General features: G+C 40.1%; 1 protein-coding gene across 7 annotated transcripts in view; it reads right to left on the reverse strand.

Moving 5' to 3' along the window:
- TNC (tenascin C) overlaps positions 1–26,223 on the reverse strand; it is an 85,621-nt gene that overhangs the window by 15,321 nt on the left and 44,077 nt on the right. Inside the window, exons 11-18 of one of the 7 annotated variants that reach the window (XM_059715562.1) lie at positions 25,102–25,470; positions 19,213–19,632; positions 15,880–16,152; positions 13,144–13,416; positions 10,676–10,948; positions 7,934–8,209; positions 5,572–5,844; positions 3,658–3,930 (exon numbers count right to left, since the gene is read on the reverse strand). In XM_059715562.1, coding sequence (XP_059571545.1) covers positions 3,658–3,930; positions 5,572–5,844; positions 7,934–8,209; positions 10,676–10,948; positions 13,144–13,416; positions 15,880–16,152; positions 19,213–19,632; positions 25,102–25,470 — 2,430 coding nt within the window. The remainder of the gene's footprint in view (positions 1–3,657; positions 3,931–5,571; positions 5,845–7,933; positions 8,210–10,675; positions 10,949–13,143; positions 13,417–15,879; positions 16,153–19,212; positions 19,633–25,101; positions 25,471–26,223) is intronic. The other 6 variants (XM_006276969.4, XM_059715563.1, XM_019475645.2 and 3 more) reach the window with 6 other exon arrangements.

Below are 26,223 nucleotides of genomic sequence, written 5' to 3' on the forward strand. Positions count from 1 at the left end.
CGTGGATTTATGAGGAGAGGTGGGATTGTGATGTAGTAATATTTTGGGGGGCACTGGTTTAAAACAGTCACACACACACACACACACACACACACACACACACACACACTTCTTGCCTTCCCAACACTGGCTCCTGATTTTGTATACACGATGCCTGGAATCAGACAGTGTTTAAATCTTGCTGCATGCACTACTTGAATAATTAGAGTAACTCATGAGTGTTTTTGAGATTCAGTCTGAAGACGTATTACAGCATTTTGCCCCCGACTGAAAAATATTTCATCAAGCTGGAATTTAAGCTACTGTGATTTGAATGTGGAGGGGCCCCCAGCAGCACTGGGGGAAGAGACCTGGCGCTGGATAGTTTATATTCAGGCATTTCAGTCCTAATCTGCTTTTTGACTGTAACCAAAACAACTCTGATGAGTGTTAACAAAAATAAATAGCCCACACAAGAGAAGTCCATTAGCAGAGGAGGGACAAATACCAAACACGAGCCACATTTAAATGATTGGTGGAGACATGCCAGTGTGTAGGGTGAAGAGAAAAAAGAAAGCTCTGAGTAAGACAGCTTGGAAAGATTGCAGGAAAGGAGTTGAGGAGGGTTGTATGTTCCAGGTATTCCAGGAGTTCCAGCGCCAGGAACGCTAAATCGGTTGAAGCAAAAGGAAAGGAAAGGAAAACAACCTAAGCTGCCCTGAGAACTGTAAATTATCTCCGCAGTTTTCTGCAGACATTGGTTCTAGAGGTGTGTTCAAAAGTAAGCACCCCCCCGCCCCCCCCCAAAAAAAAGCAAAAGGCAAAATAGGTTAATAAAGTTGCATCTCACACAGCTGCGGTTGCCAAATTAGCCATGAAGTGACAATCTGAGGAAAATTAAACAATAATATGAAATGCAACAGGGGATAAAGGAGAGTTTGGTGGTTTGAGCTTGTACTCACTCAGGTCATCATGAAATAGGACTCATTATAATCCATCTTTAGCTACTTACTTTGGTGCTGCCAAATGCTTTTTTACCATCAAAGTCCAAATGTTCTTGAAGACTAATAACTAGTAAATCAAAAAGCTATTTAGCTTTCCTGTTGGCATTGACTGTCATTGTCAGGAATGGTATAACCTGCTGCCTGAGTTATTTAGTTGCATTTTTATGGGCCCGTATCTATTATCAATTATCCATGGGCTATTTATGGGTGTTTGTCTTTTGCACTATTGGCTTCAGTAGCTGACATGCCCCTAAATCTTTCTGAAAGGGCTGAATAAGAATGTAGTCATGAGGAAAATTATAACTGCCAGTGATTTACCATAAATATCCCGTGAGTCAGTGAAAATGGGGACACGCTGCTAACAAGTACAGTTGACTTTAAACATTTCCCTGTTGTGAGTCAAACCTTTGGTCAGAAGAAAGGTTGTCTGTGATGGATGGACACTCTGCTTAGTGCAAATGTCTCAGAGACTACGTATATTCATTTGCTGTTTATTTAAGAGAGTGATTGTAATCAGTTGGGAGCTCATCAGAAATGTGCATTTTCCAGCTAAGAATTAGCACCATAATTGGTTAGGTGAATCATGGTGCCATACATCTCAGGAGATGCTTTTCAGTACTGATTTTATCATCAATGCCTTTTAAGACATTGAATAAAGATAATCAGTACAAGTTTTGCAAATAAGTAACTTTTTTGTTTGCTTGTAGGACTGAACAAACAAACAAAAAAATCAAGCTGATTTGACATGAATTTTTAATGTTTTCAGTAAACAGAATTTTTAAAAACTATTTGGGGTCAAACAGCATCATTCATTCACCCAAATAAAGAATTTGAATTCATTTTCAAGCATTTAATATTTTTCTTAAACAAAAGCGACCTAAATTTCGAAATGTTTGGTTTCAAAATTGTTTGGAACTGGAAAAAAACCTCTAAATGCTTCACTGAAAAATGTCAAACTGAATGCTTCAGCTTTTGGGGGAGGTGCTCTGCTGTTTTTTGAATAACACAATTTGGCAAACCTAGCACGAACTTGCAACACGTTTTATTTGACCACTGTTGGAAAACAAAATAGCTACTCTCCTTCACACCTCGGCATTTTTTTCAGGTGCGGACAGAAGTGCAGCCCTACTGAGAATCCTTTGCAGGAAGTGTACTGAGTTACAGTGGTCCCCAGGAACAAACAGAAGTTCACTGTTGGTTCCAGGGAGGAGGGGATCTAGCTGCTGGCTGGGACCCTGCAGCGGGTTTCCCCTAGCAATGGCCATTGCTCCCTGCAAGGCTTCAAAGTTTTCAGAAAGGGAAAGGGAGCAGAGGGATCTCATTCTAGGGGTTCCCCAGCCAGCTGTGCAGAGTGAGGTGGGTGAATTGCCCCCCCACCCAACCTCGGAGGGGCTGAGGCGGGGGCTCCAATACCCCGGCCCCACCCTCCAGCAGGGGCTGCGCATCCCCCAGACTGAACTCCCCCTGCTCCCTTTCCTCCCCTCCCACTCTGAAAACAGCTCGAGGCTGGCAGGCAGCGCAGACAGAAGTTATAAAAGACTCTATTTTGAAACATCTTCATCTGACCCCTCATAGCAATGAGGGGTCAGATTTTCACCCAATCAGTCATTTTTTAAGCAATCGACAGCTGTCCATTTGTGTTTGGTCACAGCTATAAACTGCTTTCTGTGGCCAGATCAGGCAACAATTTTCACTTTTGTCTGCGCCCTTAATGGCCCCCTCCTCCTCTCAACTGTAGTGGAAGGGTCGGGGGTAGAGTGCTCTGAAAGTGGGGTTTAGTTTTGGTAGAGATTTTTAGTGGTACGTAAGGGAGTTAGACACTCAAGACTAATGCAGTGGATTTACTGGAACCACAACATTACTGTGTATGTTGCCCTCTCTGGAGCCATTGAAGTTGGAAGAGTTTCACCCAGGTAAAGCTGGTATAAGGCAGTGTGGAATCAGGCCATGATTTCTTCTTTTAAAAGATAAAATAACATTTGTAAATCCTTGCACCTGCTTTTTCCACTGAGGATGCTATTAGGTGGTAAATTCAGCTGAGTAGTCACTGATACCAGAGTGTTCTGCACACTAGTAATACCTATGTCCCAAGTATCCTCCATGTGAAAACTACAAAGCATTTCACACATATTAAAGGCTTAATTCTGCCAGAGACTAGAGACTTCTGTGTCATGTTGAGCATCTTCAGCTGAAGGTTGACAGCGCTTAGTATCCTGCAGATCAAGACCTAATTGATTAGTCTCTCAACACCCTTGGGCCTTTGGTGAGCTTTATTAGCCTTTTTTTATATGTTGGCAAGCTGACGTAGGATAGAGATATGTGACTGTAGACTGTCTTAAAGTCAACAGGGAGGTTAATGGGAATGACCAGCAAGAGAGAAAACACTTTTTGCTCTTGAAATCTGTGCTGATCCCTGGACTCTGTTGTCTTACCTTCAGGTAACAAGTATGAAATAAAGCACTCAGTCTTTTATGACATAATAAAGACAGTCAGGCAGAAGAAGGTGAGAAAGTTCCATCAGATTAGGCACATGGCAAAGAACCACAAAATGTGCGTTAGGAATGTGGGCAAGAGACAGTTTGTGAAATTCAGCAGACAACTTGGATAAGAGATGGAGAGAAATTAGAGAGAGTTATGCGCATGATGCTTTCCCCCTCCATTGCAGCAACAATACCTGTGGTAGCTATTGCATTTATGGGTTGGGAACGTCGTCCACTGATAATTCCATAGAGTTCAATTTCATACTCAGTACCCTCTTTCAGCCCTGTTATATCTTGGGTGCGTTCATGACCTGGTACTATACGTTCCCATGGATCAGACTGCTTTTTGGTATCCCTGATTTTAATAAAAAAGCTGTCGAAAACCCCATCATCTGCAGTCCAGGAAAGACGGAAGCCATCTGGGGTAGCATCTGAAACCAGAAGGTTGTCGACCTCAGGTTCTGCTTCTAAAAAAGGAGAAAATAGCAGTAGGGAAAAGAAATGATTGATCACATATACATATTTTTTTACCAGTTCATAGTGACCTGCCTTAGGTCAGGTTACAGCGTGCTACAAGAATCCAGCCACAGTTCAAAGAAATGGAAACAGTTGGCTTGCTATTAAAAGGAGGGGGGGAAAAAGCCCAAGAAGGGTTGATTCTTTAGAGTGATACATGTATAGTACAAGATGTATGATAATGTGTATGTGGGCATGTGCAAACTTTCAATATCCAACAATGGAACCATTATCTGGACATATAGGATATGCCCCTGTTGTGCATTAATAAACATGATGATATTTAGTTGTTCTCTATCTTCCACTAGAGTTATACATCCCTTGTGAGACCTTTATTTAAAAAAAAAGACCCATCGTTAATAATTTACAGCAGTGTCTACAATACTGCTTGCTTCTCCACATTTGATAGGGAGGAAAAGCCTTAAAGAGAAGCCACTGAAGAGATTCCTTCCCTTATGCCAAGCACTTTTTGCACATGGTGCTAGCCTTCCTGATGTTTCTGATCAAAGCTGAATTAGAATATCCACTTGTCCTTTGAAATAAATGAAGAATATTGAAGACCCATATCCTGTAAGCTGTACCCTTATGCCTAAAAAAATTATTTCTAGAACCTTTAGTGTCATCTTTGGAGATAGAAAAGGAGGGGAAATATTGCTGGTCTATATTTCATTGACTGTTTTTAACCATGTTACATCAAGCCATTTGACTTCTGTGAGTCATGCTACTTAACCCAAAGATAGGTCTGCACTAATTATTTTCTTTATCTCCCTCATAATATGCTCCCGGGTTCACTAGCTGCAGCAGTCTTGTCTTAAATTTTACTATCATCATCAGCAAACATTCTAGTACCTCCAATGTACTTGCCTTTTCCACAGTGAGAGGTGCACTTTTATATTCATGCCAACATTCAGGTGAATAACTCAAGCTTTGGTGATATATGGAGTCAGAAAACTCATTGGATGGAATTTGATGGAGGCTACAGGTTGAACTAGAGAGGCAGTCAGGTAACAGTACTTTTCAAGAAAGCCTAGATGCAGCTGAAGAAGTTCAGCTATGATGAGTATGAGAGAATGGGCAATCATATACTGAGAGGAACACCAACTCTGCTAGTTGTAATGATCATTCTTGATTTTTTTTCTTAGTCAATCTGCATACAGAATGAAAGGAAGGAGCTTATGGGCAGGAAGTTCATAATAACTTTCTTCCTGAATGGTCCTCACAGTTGGAGAATTCTGAGATGCCAGAGGCTGTTCATGTGATGAACTTCTGAGTCCAGTCTCTTTTTATTAAAGACTCCTGTAAAGGATTCTTGCATGGAGCAAACATGAGCAATTCTCCCCTCCACCCTCCTCTCATTTTTTTTTTTCCATTGAACCCCATACAGACAGGAAATAAAGAAAGCACCAAGAAACAGGGGATGAAATCATGCTAGTGGAACCTATTGATCATGGTGAAGTATGTGTTGCCATGATGAAGAAGAGGATGCAAAAGCCATGGTTGTTTTGCAAATGGATTGCACAGAACATCTTCCAAGTGAGAATATAAGTGTGAAAGGAAGGATTGAAAAGAATAATTTGTTCACGTTAAAATACCTGTAATGGCCACAATGCTTAGGGGCTTTGTTTGGCGCCCCTTGGCAAAACCATAAAGCATAACCTCATAGCCAATGCCAGTAATAAGGCCTTTAAGCTTCAGATGCCGCTGGGTTCCTGTAAGGAGGAACTCTTGTGGGTCCAGCAGCTTGCCAGAATCCACCACGATTACTAGAAAGTTGTCAAAGGCATTCTCCGATGCCATCCAGGACACTGTGAACCCATAAGGGTTAATGTCAGAGACAGTTAGATTTTCCAGTGGGGGCATGGCCTCTAAAAGAAGGGAAGGTGCAAAAAACACAAAAAAGAAAAGAAGCGAAAAATATTGCAAGTTAAACAGCGTCATGGAAGCCACCATAAATCAGTCATAAATCTCCCGCAACCCATAGGATATAATGGAAATGCATGACCAGCACAACAAAGGAGGGATTTTCAAAGGAGCTTAAAGGAGTTAGATGCCACATTCCCATTTAACATCAGTAGTATTTCAGCACCTAACTGTCTTTGGCCTCTTTGAACATCCTCAACATAAGTGATTAAACACATTTATTTAATTTCACATGCACACAGTGAATCATAAATAATACAGGCTTAGAAATTATTTGGATAATTTAATAAAAAGCCTGATATTTCTCCTCCTGTATCTAACTTTGAACCACTATCTTTTGCTTTTTCTTCCAAGGATTGATCCAGTAAAATTAGAATTAAGGTCATAGGAAGCATAAGTTCTCAATTACCCAAGGATTATTTATTTGAAAAAATGAACTTTCACTAGATAAAGTTAGGGACTAATGGCTTCAGATCAGACTAGCTACCTAGTCAAAATTAATTATGGGCAACCTTCCCTTTTTATGTCAACAACTTAAAGGGATTCCAGTATAGATTTCCCCTCTCCCTGATAATTTTCAGACCAAAATATCCTTAGTTTTAATTTAAGGGATTGTCAAGAGTTCAATTGCCACTGACCATTAAAATAAGTGGCTGGATTTTTCAAAGAGCTCATTTAAAAATATGCAAAATTTGACATATTTGAGCTGGTGAGTACAGAGCTTTTTTTTTTGGCCTTCAGTGTGGCTACTAAATATCACTATTTCATTCACAAGTGCTTGCCCCAGTTGTCCCATTTTACTCCATTCATAAAATCTATCGCTTCTACAAGACTAAGCTTCCATTTACTTCAATGGATATTTAAAAATAGTGTTTTGTTCTGTTTTTTTTAAGTAACATGCTTCTGTTGGAAAGGGCAAGTTAGTCAAAATTAAACTTCTATGCAGGAAAGGAGTGATTTTGACAACTGGTTTGAACTGAAACCAAATTAAAAAAAAGTAATAAATTATCATTATAGTTTGTTTCAATATTTTTTAACAAAAATTCTGGCTTTCTGGTTCAAAATAACTTTCCTTTTATTTGAGATTTTTAATAAAACTTTTCAATTAATCTGAACAGAAAGTTACTCAAGACTTTAAAATAACCAAAAATGTTTAGATTCTATCTTTGGGGAAAAAAAATGGAATCTGTAGCTGAAGTGGTGCTTATGTATGGAGGAGTTTGTGGCATTGATTTTGCTTTTTATTAGTCAGCTTGTGATTTTAATACAAGCTGAAGATGTCTACAGCAATAGGTTGCTGCTTTTAGGTTTTGCATAAATCTAAATGAAAATGAATTAATAAAACAAATACTTGGTCAACCAAAGGCCAATTTGTGAAGGGCCAACCGGTGAGAAATTAGACAGGACAGCTCACTGACTTACTGAGATAACTCATGCCAGTAACTGCTGCTCTCCAATATGGTTAGTAGAAAATATTTGATTTTCTGAATGATTTACAAAAAATATTTTCTGCCGATGCTACTCAATAGTAACAGTAATGGGTTTTCAGCTTTACAGGATATTACTACCAGTTCAAAAGCCTCAAATAGGCTCTAGAGCTAAAGTCCTGGCCCTTTGAAATTTCACAAGTCACACAGAAAGGAGCTGTCGACCTCACACGCTGTCAGGACTACTCAGTGCAACTGAGCCTACAAGACAGCAGGAATCTTGAACAGGCAGTGCTGCTCTGAATCCCAACAAGTGCAATAGATTAGATTATTGGCCTTGTGATGCCAGCCACATATGCTCATTTGTTCACCTGACCCTGCTGCACACTTTCTCTGGGCCTCCAATACTGAATGATCTCTTTAAGTGTCAACATCATTATGTGATCTGAAGCCACTAAGCATAGCCAGCATTGCTGGAGCAGATACTTTGTTACACAGTGGAGCAAAAGAGAAAATTCTGTACTTTGCTCCATGGCAAAATACATTTTAAAAGAATAAGTAAAAAAAACAAAAAACAAAAAACCAAAAAGAACCTTTAAATGGGTACCTGTCATGACAAAAGCAGTGAGGGGCTCTGTGTGGACACCTGCACTGGTGGTGCCCTTAATATTAATGTCATAGCCAGTGTAATCTACCAGGCCTGAGATGTGAGCGCTGCGGGCACCTCCCGAGACTGTAAGCTCCTGAGGTTCATGTGCTGAATAGGAATCTCTAACATTTATAACAAACTTTGCAAAAGGCCCATTTCTTGTGGTCCATGAGAGGTTGAAGCTGTCGGGGGTAACGTTTGTGAGTGTTAGCGTGCCCAGCTGTGGCTCAGCCTCTGAAGGGAAAGGAACACAGGTGAAGAGAAAGCATTACTTAGCGAAGAGCTGTGCTAATAAGCAATGGAGGGTTATGGCTGCTTAAAGCTGTGTCTGTACTGCATTGTACCTAGCTTTTAGCATCTGTTCTGCAGCAGGTAATAGAATGACACACTGGGTATTCATAACAACTGTTTGATGCTGGTGGTATAATTTCAATGGTATTTTATCTTGTTCTTTTTTTTTTTTTTGTTCTATTTCTTAAGAAAACTAGATTTTTAAAAATTATCTTCAGCCTGATTTACAGAACTGCCAGACGCATGCTGCCCAAGTGAATTCAAAGGGAGCTGGCAAATGGTCAGCACCTCTGGGAATGAAGCTGTGAGGCCCAAACACACAAAAGCACATAGGCACCTCAAGTCAGCCCTCTTCTCAATATGTCCTATTGGCTAGTTTAGGCAGCCAAGCATTTTGGCTATTGTGGGTTTCAGTGTGCAATGTATAACTCTCCCCCTGTATCGGACTCATGTTGTAGGTGCTTAACCCACAGCTATGGATTATGGTAGAAGCAAAACACCTACATGATAAATTCTGTAATGCGGAGGTGGTGCAGCATCACTAAGTCCCTTTGGGCAATGACCAGGAATATGTACCAGGACTTTATTTTGAAAAAAACAAATCTATTAGATAGAACAAGGGAGATTTTCATGCATAAAAGTCAGAGAGCTTCATGCACAGAAGTCAAGAAGGTCAATATCATTATCCCACCGTGGGCTATGGGGACAATGAGGCTTGAGGTATTGAAGTACAGTAACTTGTTTGAATCACCCAGCACCTGGTGGCAGAGGAGATTATAGGAATTCATGTAGGATGAGTTCCAGTCAAGGACCTTTATCTATTTAGCCATATTGTTGAATATTGAATGAAGGCCATTACATACTTTTTTAGTCCTGTATTCTTCTGATTTTAAAAGCCTTCCTCATACACAGAAATGTCCCATGTATTGATCTCATCCTCAAATTGAATATCTTGAACTGGAGCTAAGCCATTTAGTTTATTTTTAAATAAATCAATAGATCATTTATGGAAACCCCTTTTATCAAAATGTTTTGGGACACCTTGGTGAAATGGAATCAGTAATTATTTAGGGGAGGTAATTCTATAAGTGATTCATGCTGGGGAAGATAACAGACACATGCCAACGAACAACAGAACAACTGAAGAACAAAACTGTATTGATAACTGAAATGACTGAAGTGCTGCAAAATGTTCCAGAACTGATTCCCCCACCCAAGATTCGGCGTAAATGATCTAGGAGAGAGTTTGTACCCCCATTCCCTAGTCCAGGAGCAGGTGCATCTAAGTGCCCCCAATTAAGGATGCATGCTGGGTCTGTCATCATGCTGTCATCTAGCGACCAGTGGTGCCAGCATGGTTGGTAATGACATTGTCACTGGGAAAGCTTAGTGCTTCTGAAGACTGGGATGCAGAGGCAAACAACTGTAGATGGAGAATGTAGTGATACCAGACATGGACTCCTGCATGCAGGTTGAAGAGAACAGTCTTTTCTATCCCAATCCTGAAACAGGCACATTCCTTCACATGCCATTTGCATCCATGTCAAGCAGGCCCATATCATGGCACCCAAATTCCAGGAGTTACTACATGCAACACAAAGTGAAAGTATCTCTCCAGGCAAGGTTTAGTAGGATCCCAATATTCTGGAGTCACCACCAGCATTCAGAAGGGCTCTGGCATTCAGTGGAAAGTACTGAACTGTCCATTTAAGACTCACCAGCAGTGATGCAAGTGATAGAGTGAGAGGCTGATCATCAAGAAGGAATGGACTTCTTTTTGATCCCAGCTCTTTACTAGTGGGGGGACATGAAATATGCCAGGCAGAGAGAACACTCTTGGACCAGCATTAGATAACTGGATCACTCCATGCAGTTCCTGTTGGTGATTCAGCATGCCACAGAAAACAACAGTAGAGAAATGCCAATGCCATAAGAGACATGTGACCTTTACAAACAAGGAACCAAAATGGCATGCAGATGCCTTTCTGGTAGGACAAAGAGAGTTCACCCTCATGGAGGGTCACAGGCAAACGAGGATGGAGGATATAGAATGAATGTCAGTATTATTTCAGACAAAAGGCAAAGATATTCCAGAGAAATCCTTCTGGACCAAGTCAGTTATATATATATATATACACACAGAACTTGCAGATAAGTGTATATATAAAGAAACCAATCAGAGGTTTATTGTGTTGCTCCCTTAATGATGGGGACACTTTTTCAGCCTTTCCCATGGTCCTAGATATCCGTTCTTTAGAATGGTCTTGGTTCAGCTCATTCAACTTGTTCCCACACTAAAGAGGGTGGCTTAGATGAGAAATGGTGATGTCCGACCAGAGCCATGTTCTAGAGCAGCTTAGAAGACAGTGGAAGAAACAATAGAAAAAGCAAACCTTGAAGATGAAATACCTGTAGTTGCCACTGCTGTCAAAGTCTGACCACTTTGTCCATCAACTAGACCATGGAGTTGGACAGTGTAATTAGTGGCAGCTCTTAGATTGGTGATTACAAAACTTCTTGAAGCCCCTGACACTGTGTGCACCAGGGAGTCCAAAGGCAAGTCAGAGTTTCTGACTTCTAAAACAAAGTGATCAAAGGCAGTATCCTGTGCTTCCCACGTGAGAGACACACTGTTTGAGGTAGCGTTTGAGACAGTTAGTTTGCTAAGGAGAGGTTCATCTACTATAAGAAGAAAAACAAATGGACATGTGTTGCAATTATTAAAACACAAAGTAAAAGTAAAATGAAATAAAACAAATAAAAAACACTAATCAGAGGTGAAAAAAAGACTTATTTGATTATCTAGCCCCAGTGCCCCTTCCCCATTCTCTCCCAGCCACAGCTGAACCAGACTCACCCCAGTTTCCTTTAGCAATATAAGGGCAGCTTGGCCATGACCCAGTGACAGCTCTCACAGTCCCCAGGTGGACAACTCCAAATTCATTTAACTTCCAGAATGCAATTCTCCACACAGAAAATATGGCTGTTGTTGATTTAGTCACAAATACGTGCTACTATGCTAAACCATGCCTGATTTCCTAAAGTTCGGCGGATCTTTATGATATAATCATAGCAGGGGTGGAATTAAAATTCCTCACATTTATACCTATCTTTAGATGAAACACCTATTCTTTGCTATCCCTGATGAAATGCAAGTGGTATTATCTGTATAATTTCTCCCTTGGCTAACATAGGCATTGTACTAAGACAGACATTTGTTCAAGGAACCAGAAACTGTGTCAAAGGGCAACAGTTAATATGGGTGTTAAATAGGGGTGTGCAAAGCAGGCCCTATTCGACTTGGATTCAGATTCAGCCCGAATCGGGGACAGAGATTCAATTCGTTAATTTGCATCACTCTTCCTGATTTGATTCGGCCGAATCCAAAAATGAAGATTCGAAGCCGATTCAGAGAATCAGCAATTCGGACACAGATACAGCTTTAAAAGTTTTTTCTACATACTTCGAGGTATCAGCGTGACTTGAGATCGCTGCGATGCTGGGGCAGATGGAGCATCCCACAGGAACGCAGGGGGCCCTCCACATGCTCAGCAGCAAACCTGGAAGGGGACCGGAAATATTTCTGGTCCTCTTCTGGGTCTGCCAGGGAGTGCACTGCCCCCCCGGCGCCCCTCCAGCTCAGCAATCAGCCACAGGGGGACCCTGGGTGCCCCCCAGACTCAGGAGGCACCAGTCACTGAGCTCGGGGGTGTGGGGGGCTCCCTGCATACTCCCTGGTGGACCCAGAAGTGGACCGGAAGTGCTTCTGGTCCACTTCTGGGTCTGCTGCTGAGTGTGCTGGGGAGCCCTTCGTGCTCCTGTGGGACAATCCATGTGCCCCAACATCACAGCACTCATGAGCTGCGCCTTGTATCTAGATGATGTAGGAAAAACATTTAAAGCTGTGCCTATGTCCGAATCTTTCTGAATCCCTCCAAATCGATTCGGAGGGTTCCAATTCAATTTGGAGAGGTTAAAGGGTCCTCTGATTTGATTTGGATTTGGAGATTCATCCATCAAATCGGGCCGAATCTCCACCAAATCAAATCAGGGACCAAAGCTTTGCACAGCTCTAGTGTTAAACTATTGTGCAAGATGCTGTATTCCTACCCTGAGAGGAGATCTAGTAGTTTTGTAATTGGCTATCTTACTACTTCCAGCTTTATGCTATCATTAATCTAATGGCAGATTTCCTTCTTTCCTTTTAGCGTCCTTGCTAAGACAGGACCAGATGTGAAACTTCAGGTTGTACTAGGTGCTAAAATATAAGTCCATGTCTATTCTGAGTGTCAGTATGGGCCCTATGCATCCTTTTTGTCCTACAGCAGCAGTTATTTGAGGTCTTAACTGGAATTAAAGTGGTACATTTACTTTGTACAAGTCCACTCACAGCTTGAATTTCACCTGAAACCCATTCAAAGCAGCAGCAAGGGAACTCCTCCACCCCAAAACAACCTATAGCTACTACAGCTTCTTATTCAAGAGAAACAGCACCCCCTAAATGCATCATAACAGATACAAACATGTCACAAAGCTGAGGTGTTTATAGAAAAACATCACCTCAAGGCTCAATTCTTGAGATGACTTACTGAGTATCCCATTTTCTCTGAAGTTGTCCCTATTCTGATGGACTTGAGCAAGAGAAAGCTTATTATTTCTGCTGAGAGTGAGCTCATCTCTCATGGTTATGGATGCCTCTCCCTGAGTGGGATCATGGTTAAATGTAACTTTAATTTAAAACATCTCCCATCACTCTTCATCAGAAGATGTGAATAAGGATAAGCTGATGGGAAGCTGGGTAGGAGAAGTAAGGTCAGGGAAAAGGGATGGCCCTGTAAGGAGAAAGAAGAGTTAGAATATGAGGTAGGTTTATATACCTGTAGTAACAGCAACACTTATTGCCTGTGTGCGGAAACCAGGAGTGATCCCATAGAGGTAGACAATATAATCAGTGCTGGGGATTAGCCCTGAGATATGAGCAGTTCTTAAATTGCCTGAGATGTTGTACTCCATGGGCTCCAAAAACCTGTTAGAATTAATAATTTCAATGGTAAAGATCTCGAAGGCCCTTTCAGTGGCTGTCCAGGAAAGGTTGAAGCCTTCTGGAGTAATGCCGGAAACGTTTAGCTCACCAACTTCTGCACGCATTGCTGAAGAGGAGAACAAAATTAGTTAGAATTAGATACCCCTTTGAATTCCCGATGTTCAGAAATGCTCTTCTTGCATACATTGCTTTCCATCTGCCAAAGCTCTAAGCTGACCCTGGAACAGAAGGTTCAAACAGCAGCTTGCTGCAAGCCAGCAGTAGCTAAAGAGAAGCAAGTAAAGAAAAAAAAAATGTCTAAAATTGCTGCATAAAAGAAAGCTGCAAGGCCATGGCGATTTTCCATCCTTCTGAGAGCAGACATGCATCCTGAGATCTGAGCATGAAAGCAGATGTGAAAGAACAACACATTCCTTCACTCTTTTAAGAGAAGTTGAAACTTGAGCCCTTACTTTATCAAGGGGGAAAGGTTGTGTTTCATTTTAGCTCTTCCCCACTCCCTCTCAGTTTCAAGAATATGAAAGTTGGCATGTAATCCTGGAGCTACAGCCAAAATTTGGTGCTATGATAGCCCCCTTGCGGTTTCCCTCCTCCTGTACACATCCCTGATGCTCTACGTAAATGCTCAAGGAAGTCTCACAATAGGAAATCCCCAGAAAGAAAATGTCTTAAAAAGCCAGATGTCTGAGTTTGACCAGGAAAGAGGTGGGATATCCTACAGAGTGTCCTCTGTTATTTCTCTTGAAGTAATGTAGAGACAGAACACAAGCCATACTTAGGCAGGAAACTGTAATGTCTCTTTTCTTTGTAAATCCATAATGCTTATTTTGTTTTCTTAGAGCAATCGTCTACGTATTGTGACTGGAGTAGAAGCTGGGATCACCCCATACTCAGAACTCCAACGGGAAGTTTTTAATGCAGGACACAACCCAAGGCAAGCGCATCATGTCATAAATCAATCCAGCCAGTCCAAGCTTCTTAAAGCGCCATTGCAACAAACAAGCTATACATACTCTATCTTTTAATTAGTTTTAAATTCTCCTGTGTAGATTTAAATGCTGAATACAATGTACTCAGAAACCACAATTAAGACCATGCTTGAGCCATCCTCCAAGCCAGAGAAAAAACTGCAGCAGATTGCAAAGGGCTTACAGGAAGCCCAGGTTCTACATGAAACAGATCATTAGCACATCTGGGTGAAGAGCCACTGTGCCCCAGGTATTGTCATTTGGGAATGTGAAATAGAAAGTCCTATTTCTTTCAAAAAATTCTGAGTGTCTAAAAGTGACTGTCAAGTTATGTGTGATATTGAAATAATGTGAACTTCTATCATAACTACAAAGCCCAATAAGGCTGGAGAGAGATATTCCTGTGTTATATCTAATAGATAGCAACTGCCGCCCACTGCAGGTACAGCAGTAGATATAACAAATAGAACACCTAAAAGGTGAGGATGAGGCAGCAGATCTAAATTGGAAAGGAAATAAAATCAATATTCAACTGAATAGGTAGAATACGTCATCTAGGCCTGCTTTAAACAAGGGATAATTTATTAGAGATCTATGAATCATTACAATAAGACTATTTTTTATTTACAAAAGATAAGCTTGAATTTATCCAATTTATGGAGCATTTTTGAGGTTTTTCATATTCAAAATCCAGATCTGAATATGAAGGTGGTGACTTAACACTCTTCTCTGCTTTCTATTATATATAGTGTTTTTTATTATATGTTGTATTTACATCAATGAAAGCTGAATGAATAGCAATGAAGGTGAAGAGAAGAGTCATAACATTTTGGTCTAGATTACAGATCTTTTTATGCAGTTTTTGGTTCTTGATGGCCTAATTTTCATCTCTGACATTCATTATATACTAGCATAACTCTGTTGACTTTCGTGGAGTTATTCCCAATTTACACTACTGTCAGAGCAATGGGAGGACAATACTGTTACATGCAATATTAACAAAGTTACATGTTTCAATGCATGTGATTGGCCTTTGAAAGAATTCATCTCCATCTTGGTCTACTTCAAATACAAGATGTGGAACTAGAAAGGACTTCCCTGGGTTATTGAGTCAAGTACCTTGCAGACAACTTCCTCGTATAATCCAGTTAATAGACTTATCCATATATTTTGTGCATTGGTTTGGCAATAATTTTGGAATATGAAAAACACAAATGTTTGCTGTTTGTGTACTGGGCCTATAAAAATGGGTGTCCATACCTTTCACAGGACACTGTGTGATCTTTCTGATCATGTGCACTACAGAACTGGGTTTTGTAATTAGCACCGTCAAAGAAATGAGTTAAGTATGCAAAAAAAAAAAAAAAAAAGAATAAAAGAAAAAGTAAGAAACACAATTCTGAGGAAAAATAGGCCCTTCTTAAAGCAAATGACATCATGGTGGCACTGAGACTCTTCCTGGAAAATTTGATCAGGCCAGAGGTGTTCAGCTTTTTAATTACAGGCACCCATGCAAAACTGACCACGTGTATAAGCTCTCACATCCCTATCTTCAAAGAAGAAAGGGACGTGGAAGTGGATGAATGATTTAGAAAGGGTACCTGTCATGGTTTCAGCAGAAAGGGGTTTGGTCCTGTAGCCCTGAATCACACCATACAGGGTGATATTGTAACGTGTGTAATCCTTGAGAGCAGTAATATTCACAAAACGCAGTCCCCCTGGGACTGTATGATTCTGAACTTCTTCTGGATTGTCAGACTCCTGCACCTGAAGGACAAAAGTCTCAAAGGCCCCGTCTGCTGCTGTCCACGTGGGTTGGAAACCATCCCAGCTAACCTCTGATACTGTTAAATTTCCAAGCTCAGGTTCCTCCGCTGAATAAGGACAGAGAGTCAATCAGTTACTGCAATTACAGATTGATGAAGAAGTGGTGTTACCTAGTAACGTTCCATGTTAATGAAATTCATTTGCAAGCAGTTATGTATAGATGAAATATTATGCCCATTTTCAAATATGCCTACCCTTGATGACTCTTCATAAAGTCTCCTTGAGAGACTTGGGACTGCAGAGCAGTATAATAAGAAAAAATAATAATAATAATAAACAATAGTCATATTAATACTAAAATATAGCACACAGAAGGCCATTTATATACATATTTGGAGCCGAAAGTATTTTACTAACATGTAAAAAGCCTCACCATAAGGCATGTAAGTATTTCAATAACCATTTAACAGCTGCCATTAGTAACTCAGCAGTTACCGCTCTGAAGTGATTATGATACTGCAGTTTTTCTTATTCTAAGGTTAAGAAGAAGCTTTAGCTTTTGTAGTTAATTGGAGCTGTGACTTTTGTGTTTCAAATGGTGTCCACTTGGAAAATACCATTTGGTCTTTATAAATGAAGTTCTAATGCAAAATGATACAGAATGGAAAGTGTTCCCTCTGCTCCATCACCCTATCTTTAGAAATAGATTATTAAAAAATACTACTTTGAAGTTTCCCAAGATCTTAGGGTAAGTTTCCTGGGGACAAATACGCTGGATTTTTTAAAGGAATTATTGCCATTATGCTAAAATAGAAATTCCAGATGTAGGATATAGAAAGCTGCCTGTATTGAGAGAATACGACTGATTCGTTGAAATTGTGAAAGTCCGCAAAGGAAAAATGATAGTGCGGTTTGCTGTACATATAATCTATGGTTAGCCTCTAAATTTAGCCAGTTCCATATGCCTCCTTTCTTTTATTTGCATTGTTGAAATCAACATACAATATTAATGACAGGACCTGATTATTCAACCACTACTCAAACTGCTGCATACTTACTTGTGTCTGCTGTTGCACTGAAATCAAAAGACCTGATTTTTTTTAAACCTGATACACTAGGGTCCCCTTACAACACACTCGGCATGTCTACACATGCACATGTACTGCATAGTATGGGCATGCGTCTACATGCGCATGCCTCTGTGCGCAGTAAATATTGCAACTTACACTGTCTTGAGTGTAAATTTATACCTAATTAGTTACTGCACAATAACACACATGTAGACACTTTAATGTGCAGTAACACTGTGTGTGGACTGATTTGGGACTAACTTTAGTCCCATATTAGTCCACACAGTATTAATACACTTTAATGACTGCATGTGTAGATGCCGGCCTATTCCTGTTTACTGCACAGTAAATTTAAGCCAGCATAAATGTACGTATAGACGTGCCCATTGGTTGTAAGATGGTTTATTTACACCATTTCAAGGCAGTGTGGTGTAAAGGGGCTCTAAAGTAGATGAGAATAAAGCTCAATGTGATGAAGGGGTAACTCTTATTTTATTTTTACATAACTGGAATGGCACTTCCAGAACCATATAACTGCAATTTTTGACACACCTCACAAATAAGGGTAGTATGGGTAAGTATGTTTTATAGGGCCTCATTTATATAGCATGAGCCTAATACTCAGCCTCCAGAGCTCACATTACCTTCACTGGATTTATGGATGCTTAGGCCCTATGCCGTTGTACATAAAAGCGGTATCAATCAGCTCCACCAAACTCCCAACTAGCTCCCTCCCACCTTCCTGTAACCCTGAAAAAGATATTGTTGTACAGAATAACTTTTCAAATCAGTGCTGGTCAACATACATTGCACAAATCCACAGCTGAGCTGTTTTAATAAAAAGCAGAAACAAGGCTCCTTGATATCTAATGGAAATGCAGTATAGATAGCACAATTCAGCTGGAAAAGAGAAAGCAGGATGAAAAGGAGATGGTTGCTTCACAAGTTAAAAATATTTTATGGCTGTGTAGGCAATTAAAATAAGACATTGCTTTAAATCAAAATAAATCAATATTAGAAATAAGTGCAACATTGTTCAAGGAAAAAGAATACAATGATTATTGTCAGTACTGCAGGTGCCATGACAACTTAATAGCAATACAGACTTCCCTGAATTTAACTTTCTCCATTTCTGAATGGAAATTGAATCACAAAGATCCTTTCCCTTTCAATTCCCTTTACAAGGTCGTGCAAGTCTGATATGGAATTGCATCCAATCCCCATCATGCTGTCCCATACAAAACCATGCACTGCACCTGCTCAAAAAGCCTCATTGACACATGACAATAGAGATGACGACGATGATGTGGAATAGCATATAAAGAGATGATGTTACTTAGTTAAAAAAAAAAAAGAGTGAATACATCATGGAGAGATGAGACTGCTCTAATCACTTCCTGGCCACAGTTTGTATGCTCCTGTGCAAAGCCTGCAACTCATACAATGATTTTGGTACTAGCATGAAATGGAAATGTTGCTAGGCTATTTGCTATTTTTTCCAGCTTCAAATTTGAATTGTGGCACCTGCTCATTATGTATGCTACATACTAAGGTTACAGAACTGATTCCTGTTGCTATTGTATTGTTCAAGGAGAAATGCATGTGCTAGAGAAAGATAAGGGGATGTTTAAAGACACAGGAAAGCCACACTCCCCATGTGTTACAATCTTTTTTTTCCCTTCTGTCATCACCACTTCCATGCAAACACTGCCAGAGGCTACCTGCTTGATTCTTCCTTTTGCCTAACTAGCAATCCAGACAAGTCCCAGTAGCATCCTGCTATTTTCTCATACCTTTTAAATAGCAGATGCATCAACTTCCCTGTCCACATGCACACTGAAAAGGGACAATCGATGCTATGTCACTTGAAAGGCTGAATGAGAAACTGCCCATGCTAGGTAACTCAAAGTTCTCATTCCAGAGCAACAAGAGTTTTATCCCATGCAAAAAACCCAACAAAAAACAACCTTTCAGAAGGAAGCCATTTCTTATGAAGCCAGCCTGATATTTCTGCAATGGAACAGTAGTATGACATGACACCCTGCATTTCAAAGCAGAAACAAGAACAGATGGCGAGCAAAATCCATAAAAAAATACCTGTGTTGGTTATAGCTTCCAGTGACTGAGACAGCTGACCTTGAGCACTTCCATGGAGGTTAATCTGGTATTGTGTGCCAGCTGTGAGATTGGTAAATTCTGTTTCTCGTTGGCTTCCTGGCAAAAAGATTTCCAGTGTTCTGTTTAAACTGGGCAGGTCTTTCAGAGTGATAAAGAACTGATCAAATACCTCATCTTGTGCTGCCCATGTTAGGGTGAAACTACTGAATGTCCTGCCTGTTACTTTTAGATCGTGAAGTTGAGCAGTGACATCTGAGATGGAAAAGGCCGTGGGCGCTGACAGAACAGTGTGAGAATCAGTGCTTGGAATTGTTAAGTAACTTAGCTCAGTAGGTGCAGGGTAGGTAGAATGAAATGAAGTTTCATTGTTTGATTCTCCAGGTGCTGTCACTAGAAGTGCTAAACAAAGGTAAATTACAAGTTAAAATTTCCTAAGGAAATAAGCAAAGACACTAAAAAAGCCTAACATCTGAGAAAACTAGGTTCTGTATTTTGCATTACAGATTTTTAAATACAGAGAAAGCAGATAGCAAACTGATTGTTTGGAGACTGAATCCAGGTCAGAGGTAGCATTGCAGAGGTAGGATTACAAAGCTTAATGTTGTCCTGATACACGACCGCACGAGAACCAGAGCACAAGCCACTAGGGGTAACAATTCATGGATACTAGTTTTCATTAGTGATACCAGGACATATCCTCAGCTGATGTAAATGAGCACAGTTCTACTGCCTCAAAGGAACTTTGCTGATTTATATATGCTAAGGATATGACCCTAAATCTCTTCAGAATGCCTCTTATCTATATAATATGTCAGCTAACACTACTGATGCAAACCAGAAATGGAATGCATGCTAGATATTGCAAATATATTGAGATCCAGATTACAGGGTTGGGTGCTTGACTGGTCAAATAAAGTTCAGTCAATTGACTGGTAAACTATCAGTCATCAATTATAAAAAATTGCCAGTGGATCCAAGTAATACACAGAAAAAGCACAAATTTTCCATTAAGAAATGTGTCAAGAATCTATAAAAAAAAATCATATTTATGTCTACAAAACTACAAAAAATGTAGGCCTTTTGTAAAATTGCTATAATCTTTGACTGGCCAAAAAATATGCAGTCAATTGACAATATTTAACCGGTCAATTGAACAGCTTGACAACCCTACCAGATTGTGTATTCAGCTACAAGAGAAGCATGCTAACTCTCTCCTTAACCAAAGAAAAAAAGACTTATGTGGATGCTGATCTGTACACATGCAGGATTCTAAAATAGGAAAAAAATAATAGAAGTTGATTCATCTTTCATAAAATAGCTTTTATGATACCGGCCGAGATGGAACTGTGATGGCCCTTTGTGAGAGTTTACATGCTATCTATGGGTCATGCTCTCTATGCCTTGTTCCATAGTCAGATTCTGGAAATCTGAGAGTTGTGCAGATGAGAGAGAGCTGGTACTGATCAAAGCTGGTAGGCAACAGACACAGGTTACATTCCTGAAACTTTAATTAGTCATGCAAAACTATTTCCTTATTAGCGGACTAACCGGATCATTTCATACTCATATGGCAGGCCCAACGTTCATGTCTCGATGGCGCTCAATTAAAAGACAGCAAGTAGCCTTCTACCATTAGTCAGATCAGCACAAGTACATACCCTAGATTCAACATCTGTCTCCAAACAGACACTTGTGTATCACAAAAAAAAGTTTTCAAAGGAGAAAACACAATTAAAAACATTTTCAAGTAAAAACAAAATAGATATCAAGAAAATACATTTCTAGAGAAATATTTATGTAAAAGCACTGTTTCTGCTGAACTTCAACAAAATTAGAAGCCTATGGGATGGATTCTATCATGTATACCAATTCTGTATCAGTGAAATTCTGTTCTTGATTTAGAGAAAATGTCCTAATTTACTCTGGTGTGAAAATGGGAATTAGGGCCCACATTTAGTACAATATGAATAAAGTAACTTCATGGTCACAATAGCACATAGAATACAATCTGAGTGATTGCATTAATTCACTCTTTGCCAATGAGGATACTGTTATAGCTGTTATCTGACTTCAGAGTTACATTACTGTAACATCCACAGAGGAAACCGTGCAGTACCTAAATTTTAATCAACTGTATGTAGACTTCACTTGCAAAATCAGCAATTTGCCAGCAGATGACATCCAGTTCTTTACTATTCTAGGCATAGTAGAAACTGAAGCATCAGGGAAGTATGCTACTAGTTGGCAAATGCTGATTTAATGCTGATCTTTTTACATACATGCTAGTAGCTATCATGCATTGTGGAGTACATCCAAGTATATACTCATGCATACATATAGTATCCAGACCAGCTGAAATAAAATGGTAGCAAAATTAACAAAAGGATACAGCTCTATGATGCAGACACTTCCAGTGGAGAATTGTCATGCAAACTGAGCGGAGGGCCTATTGAGACATGCTGAAAAGCACATGGAAGAGGAAAATAAAGACTGCTTTTACATATTCCAGAGCATTTACAATCACAAACTTAGTGCTGTTCAGTATTTGATTAAATTTAAAATTTTGGTGAAATTTAAAAAAATAAGATGTTTTTGTAAATAAAATTAAATCTCTCCCATAATTTTAACCTACCTAAACGCTGATCAAAATTCCCAAATTAATGCAATAAAAAAGGATGAATTTTGAAAAAAAAATCACTCCACTCCCTTGCCTTTTATTTGACTAGCTCTAGTGTAAATAACCCCAATTCTGCTTGGTGATATTATTTACAAGCAAGAACTTTGTTTCTCATGAATGCTACTATTACAGGGAGGTAGGGTCATTCCTCCACTGAGCCACCCAAATGAGGGTGAGACCTTCCATTGGAATACTTGATCTTACCATTATACATGGTTAAACATATTCTATCGGATTCTGCTGCTTAGTTTAATCAATGGGACTCTACTGACTTCAGTTAAAGTTGCAGGGAATATATCTACATTGGTAGATTTTTTTCTAATCATTTTTACTGCAGAAATGGCTGGCAAGCATAGCTAAGGATTTAATTATTTTATCTAAGAAAGGATATAAAAAAGAGAGATGAACCCTTCTTGAAACCAATGCATAATAGCCCCCGGCATACATTAATTTAATGATGTGATGGGATCTGATCCCAACAATCCCACCTTCTGTCATGATGCACCTACACGGACAGCAAGACACACAATGTTGGGATTGAGAATCTGATTCCAATCACAACATTACTATTTACCAGGGCAGGGGATTCTGGGATCATGATCATAGGGAGAGACTGGCTACCCTGCACTGGCAAGTTGAATGCTAGATGTCCACAGCCTGGCCTGAGCTGTGTGGTCCCAGGGCTGGGACCAACAATCAGTTAAGTGTAGGTCCTATCCCTGTGACCACAGTGGGCCCAGTCCCAGAGCCCCATGCTTCAGTCTGTAAGAAAACCTTCTGTGGAGCCTAGATGCACACACAATTTTTTAAGGTTGTGGTGCTTTGGGGTCCTGTGACCACAGAACCTTTTCTCAGTCCCAAGGTCGCCATGTCTGGGATGTGTCAAGTGCCTTGTTTCACCGCTCCATGGGAGTTGTGGGGGAGGCAGTCAGCCTGCTGGGTCATCAGATGAGCTCCCTTGACTTGGCACCTTGAAAACAGTGGAGGGCTGCACTACATAGCTGCCACATTGCCAACATGAGGAAGCTGTCAACCAAGCCTTGCCATGTAGCTGGGATCAGGCTGCATGTCAGGAAACCTGCCACACACTCCTTTTAAGGTGCAATGGAAACCAGCTACAAACATATTATGCACATTTGGCAGAATATTTTTATGCTTGGTTTCCCATTTTGTCATGCCATTAAGTGCCTGAATGTGTGGCCAGGTTACTATTTAAGACACAATTAACAGGTTAATACCATCATAAATATAACATCTCCCAGGGGCCATAGGAAACATGCATGGTTTCATATATAAAATATAACAGATAGAGAAATTAAAAAATATCAGGACACATGAAAAGTACTCAGGTACCATAGCTGATAAATTCTATGGACGCTAAACAGATGAATAACTGGATGAATGGCAAACAGCTAATCTGGAAAGTAAGAGATGGCTGGATAACAAAGTGAATGGGAATCAGACAGCTAAATAAGTAACAGAGGTGGTTAAAAAAAAATCTAAAAGCTACAGACAGATGGCTGAGAACCAAATAGAATGATATATAGTATAGAGATGAATGAACAACAGATGCACAGGAGTTAACAGCCATGTGCAATGGTGCTGGATGGACAACAGATAAATGCTCTTTCTCAAAGTGGAATACCTGTATTTATCATTCTGTCATTAAAACTTTTCAACCAAAGTATCCTTTTGTAGATATGGCCTGTATTTTCCCACATTGCTAGCTTGAGCCTTCCAGAAGAAATTCCATTACAATGACTTGCTGGCATTTTCACTATACAAATGTTAAAGTGCTGCCAGGGTATTTCCATGTCTATGTGGAATAGAGGAGAACAAGGAGGTGTGCTTTCCCATTATTTCTGGTTCTTTCTTTGGTAATTTATTTTGCTGGGTAGAGCTCTCCTATCAACCCAATGACATTATATACCTATGGCTTCTCAAGGTAGGGTTTCAGCATTATCCTCGAGTATGAAACCTCCAGCCAATTTTGGGCATTCCATTTAAATAACCCTCTTTTGATGATTAAGCTGGCTTTACAGTGTCTTTGCAGTCTTGGTGCTTCCCAAAGAATTGATAGTTAGAACTAGGGTTTAACTTACTGGGCACGTCTACATGAGACGCTAACTGTGCAGTAGCCAAATAATATTGTGCAGTAACGCGTCAGTGCTAATATGCTATTGCATAGTAGTGTCACTTAAAAGATGTTTGCTGGTGCTATTGCACAGCAACTCTGGTTACTGCACATTTATTTCGTACTTGATTATACAAGTACGAAATAAATGTACAGTAACCACTGCACAGTAGTGTCTCACGTAGCTGCATCCACTGTCTTTTTTGCAGCTTAATATATTACAGTAGTCCCCATTTAAAATTATTGTACTGATAGCCAAAATGCCAGCTACAAGCCATTACTTAGAAGAGGATATATGCAGTATTCACTGGCAATTTAGTTTTTTAGTGGTAAACCACTGTAGTTTACTATCAGAATGAGTCAACTGGTCATTGTATAAAAATGTTACCTTAAGTTTGTGAAAGGGGTGACAAGCCGTGCCAAGCAGTAGCCATAAAGGAAAGGAGGACTGAAACAGAACAGAACAGGACGAAAACAAGGATCCTTAGTACGTAGAACGAATCCTCCTAAGGCATTCGACAGAGTAGAAAGCTATCTTCTCCAAGCCATGCTCCTGTTCAGCACTTGATATGCCAGCTCTTATTTTGCCTTCAGAGACAAGGCATTATCACATCCAAGACTCATCAGTAATTTCTGCACAATCTGTGTTCCATTGCATAGGAATGTTAAGCAGGCACTTGGCTTTTCCAAAGTCCATTCATTTATTTCCACATGCCTCATGCCTGATGTATTACTGTCCCTCCTCCTCCAGGATCTCCATTGTGCCACTCAGGCAGTTCTCCAGAAATGGAGCAAGGAGAGACAAAGATGCAGTCTGACTGCTCAGTTTCCTCAAAACTGGGTTACGTGGTTGAACTACAAATTGAATGTCTGCCTCAAGAAACGTATTTGGAAAGCTATGCATTTGAAGAAATGGTCTTTTCAAGCTCATAAAAGGCTCTCTTAGCCCCTCTCTCTGCTTTGCTTCTCAGGTCATTCTAAACTAAAAATGCAATGTAGTCTGGCTGTAGTATCCAATAAATAGTAGTAGCCCTGTTAAGGAACAGAAAGGGTGTACCTGTTGTAGCCACAGCTTCCAGAGGATGGGAGCGCTGTCCTCCCGCCATTCCATACACCTTGACTTTATAGGTGGTGTTAGCCTGGAGGCCATCAATCACAGCACCTAAGGATTCTCCGGGCATGAAGACTTCTGCAGGGGGCCCAGCTGCCAATGTCACTTCCTCATACTCCACCACAAAACTAGTATAGGCTCCTGCATCCGCCTTCCACGAGAGACCAAAGCCATGGTCTGTTATATTGGAGACCAGAAGGTCCCACAGCGTAGCCTCCCACATCCCAGAAGCCTCAGGAGCAGGAGAGCTCCAGAAGCCTGAGTGCTCATCTGGGCCAGGAGTTGCTCCCTGCATTAGTTCTAGACTATATACAGCTATAAAAAAAACATGTAAGCAGAATGAAACACTTAATTCCTTCATTTTTTTTCACTTATAAAACTCGATGTATGTAGTATTTCACATTTATGACTTGACTTTGAATACCACCATTCTGGGATTCAACACATACCCTTTTAGCACCAAAGCAGGAATCTCTACCACTTCAGACAAAGAACCAATTCCGAGAGGTAGTAGGAAGAGAAGACTGCTACTCATGTATGTGCCAACCCCTCAAAGAGTATGACATCTTTTGCCAGTTTGTTGCATGAAACATAACTTCTTATTGTTTGTTGCTTCCATACTCAGCAAGGGGTAGAAGATATGAGGGAGAGGGGGAACCAGCCAAACATATATACAGTGTATAAGAAAATAATGTTGTCCATTCTAAGACAGAAGGAATCTATCTTACAGGACTTCAGCAAGAGAAATGTTAACACTGGAAACCAAAAAATACCTACCCTGAAAAAGAAAACTACAAGCTCCTTGAATTGTGCAGACTGAGAAGCCCAACTAATCAGTCTGAAATTTTGGGCGGAAATAGAAAATCTACAATAGAAATATTAGTAAATAAAAGGAATTTTGCAAGCAAATATTCCCTGCCAGAAATGGAGTGTGAACTCTAAAACCCACAATATGAATCTGGTTCCTTTTTGGTCAGTCAGGAAGAGAAATATGTATAGTGAAGGGCATGTTTGCAAATTATGTCCATTGTGCTTCCTTCTTACCGATAACATACATAGAGGATACAA

This window comes from Alligator mississippiensis, chromosome 12 (genome assembly GCF_030867095.1).
Source record: "Alligator mississippiensis isolate rAllMis1 chromosome 12, rAllMis1, whole genome shotgun sequence".
NCBI classification, from domain to species: Eukaryota; Metazoa; Chordata; order Crocodylia; family Alligatoridae; genus Alligator; species Alligator mississippiensis.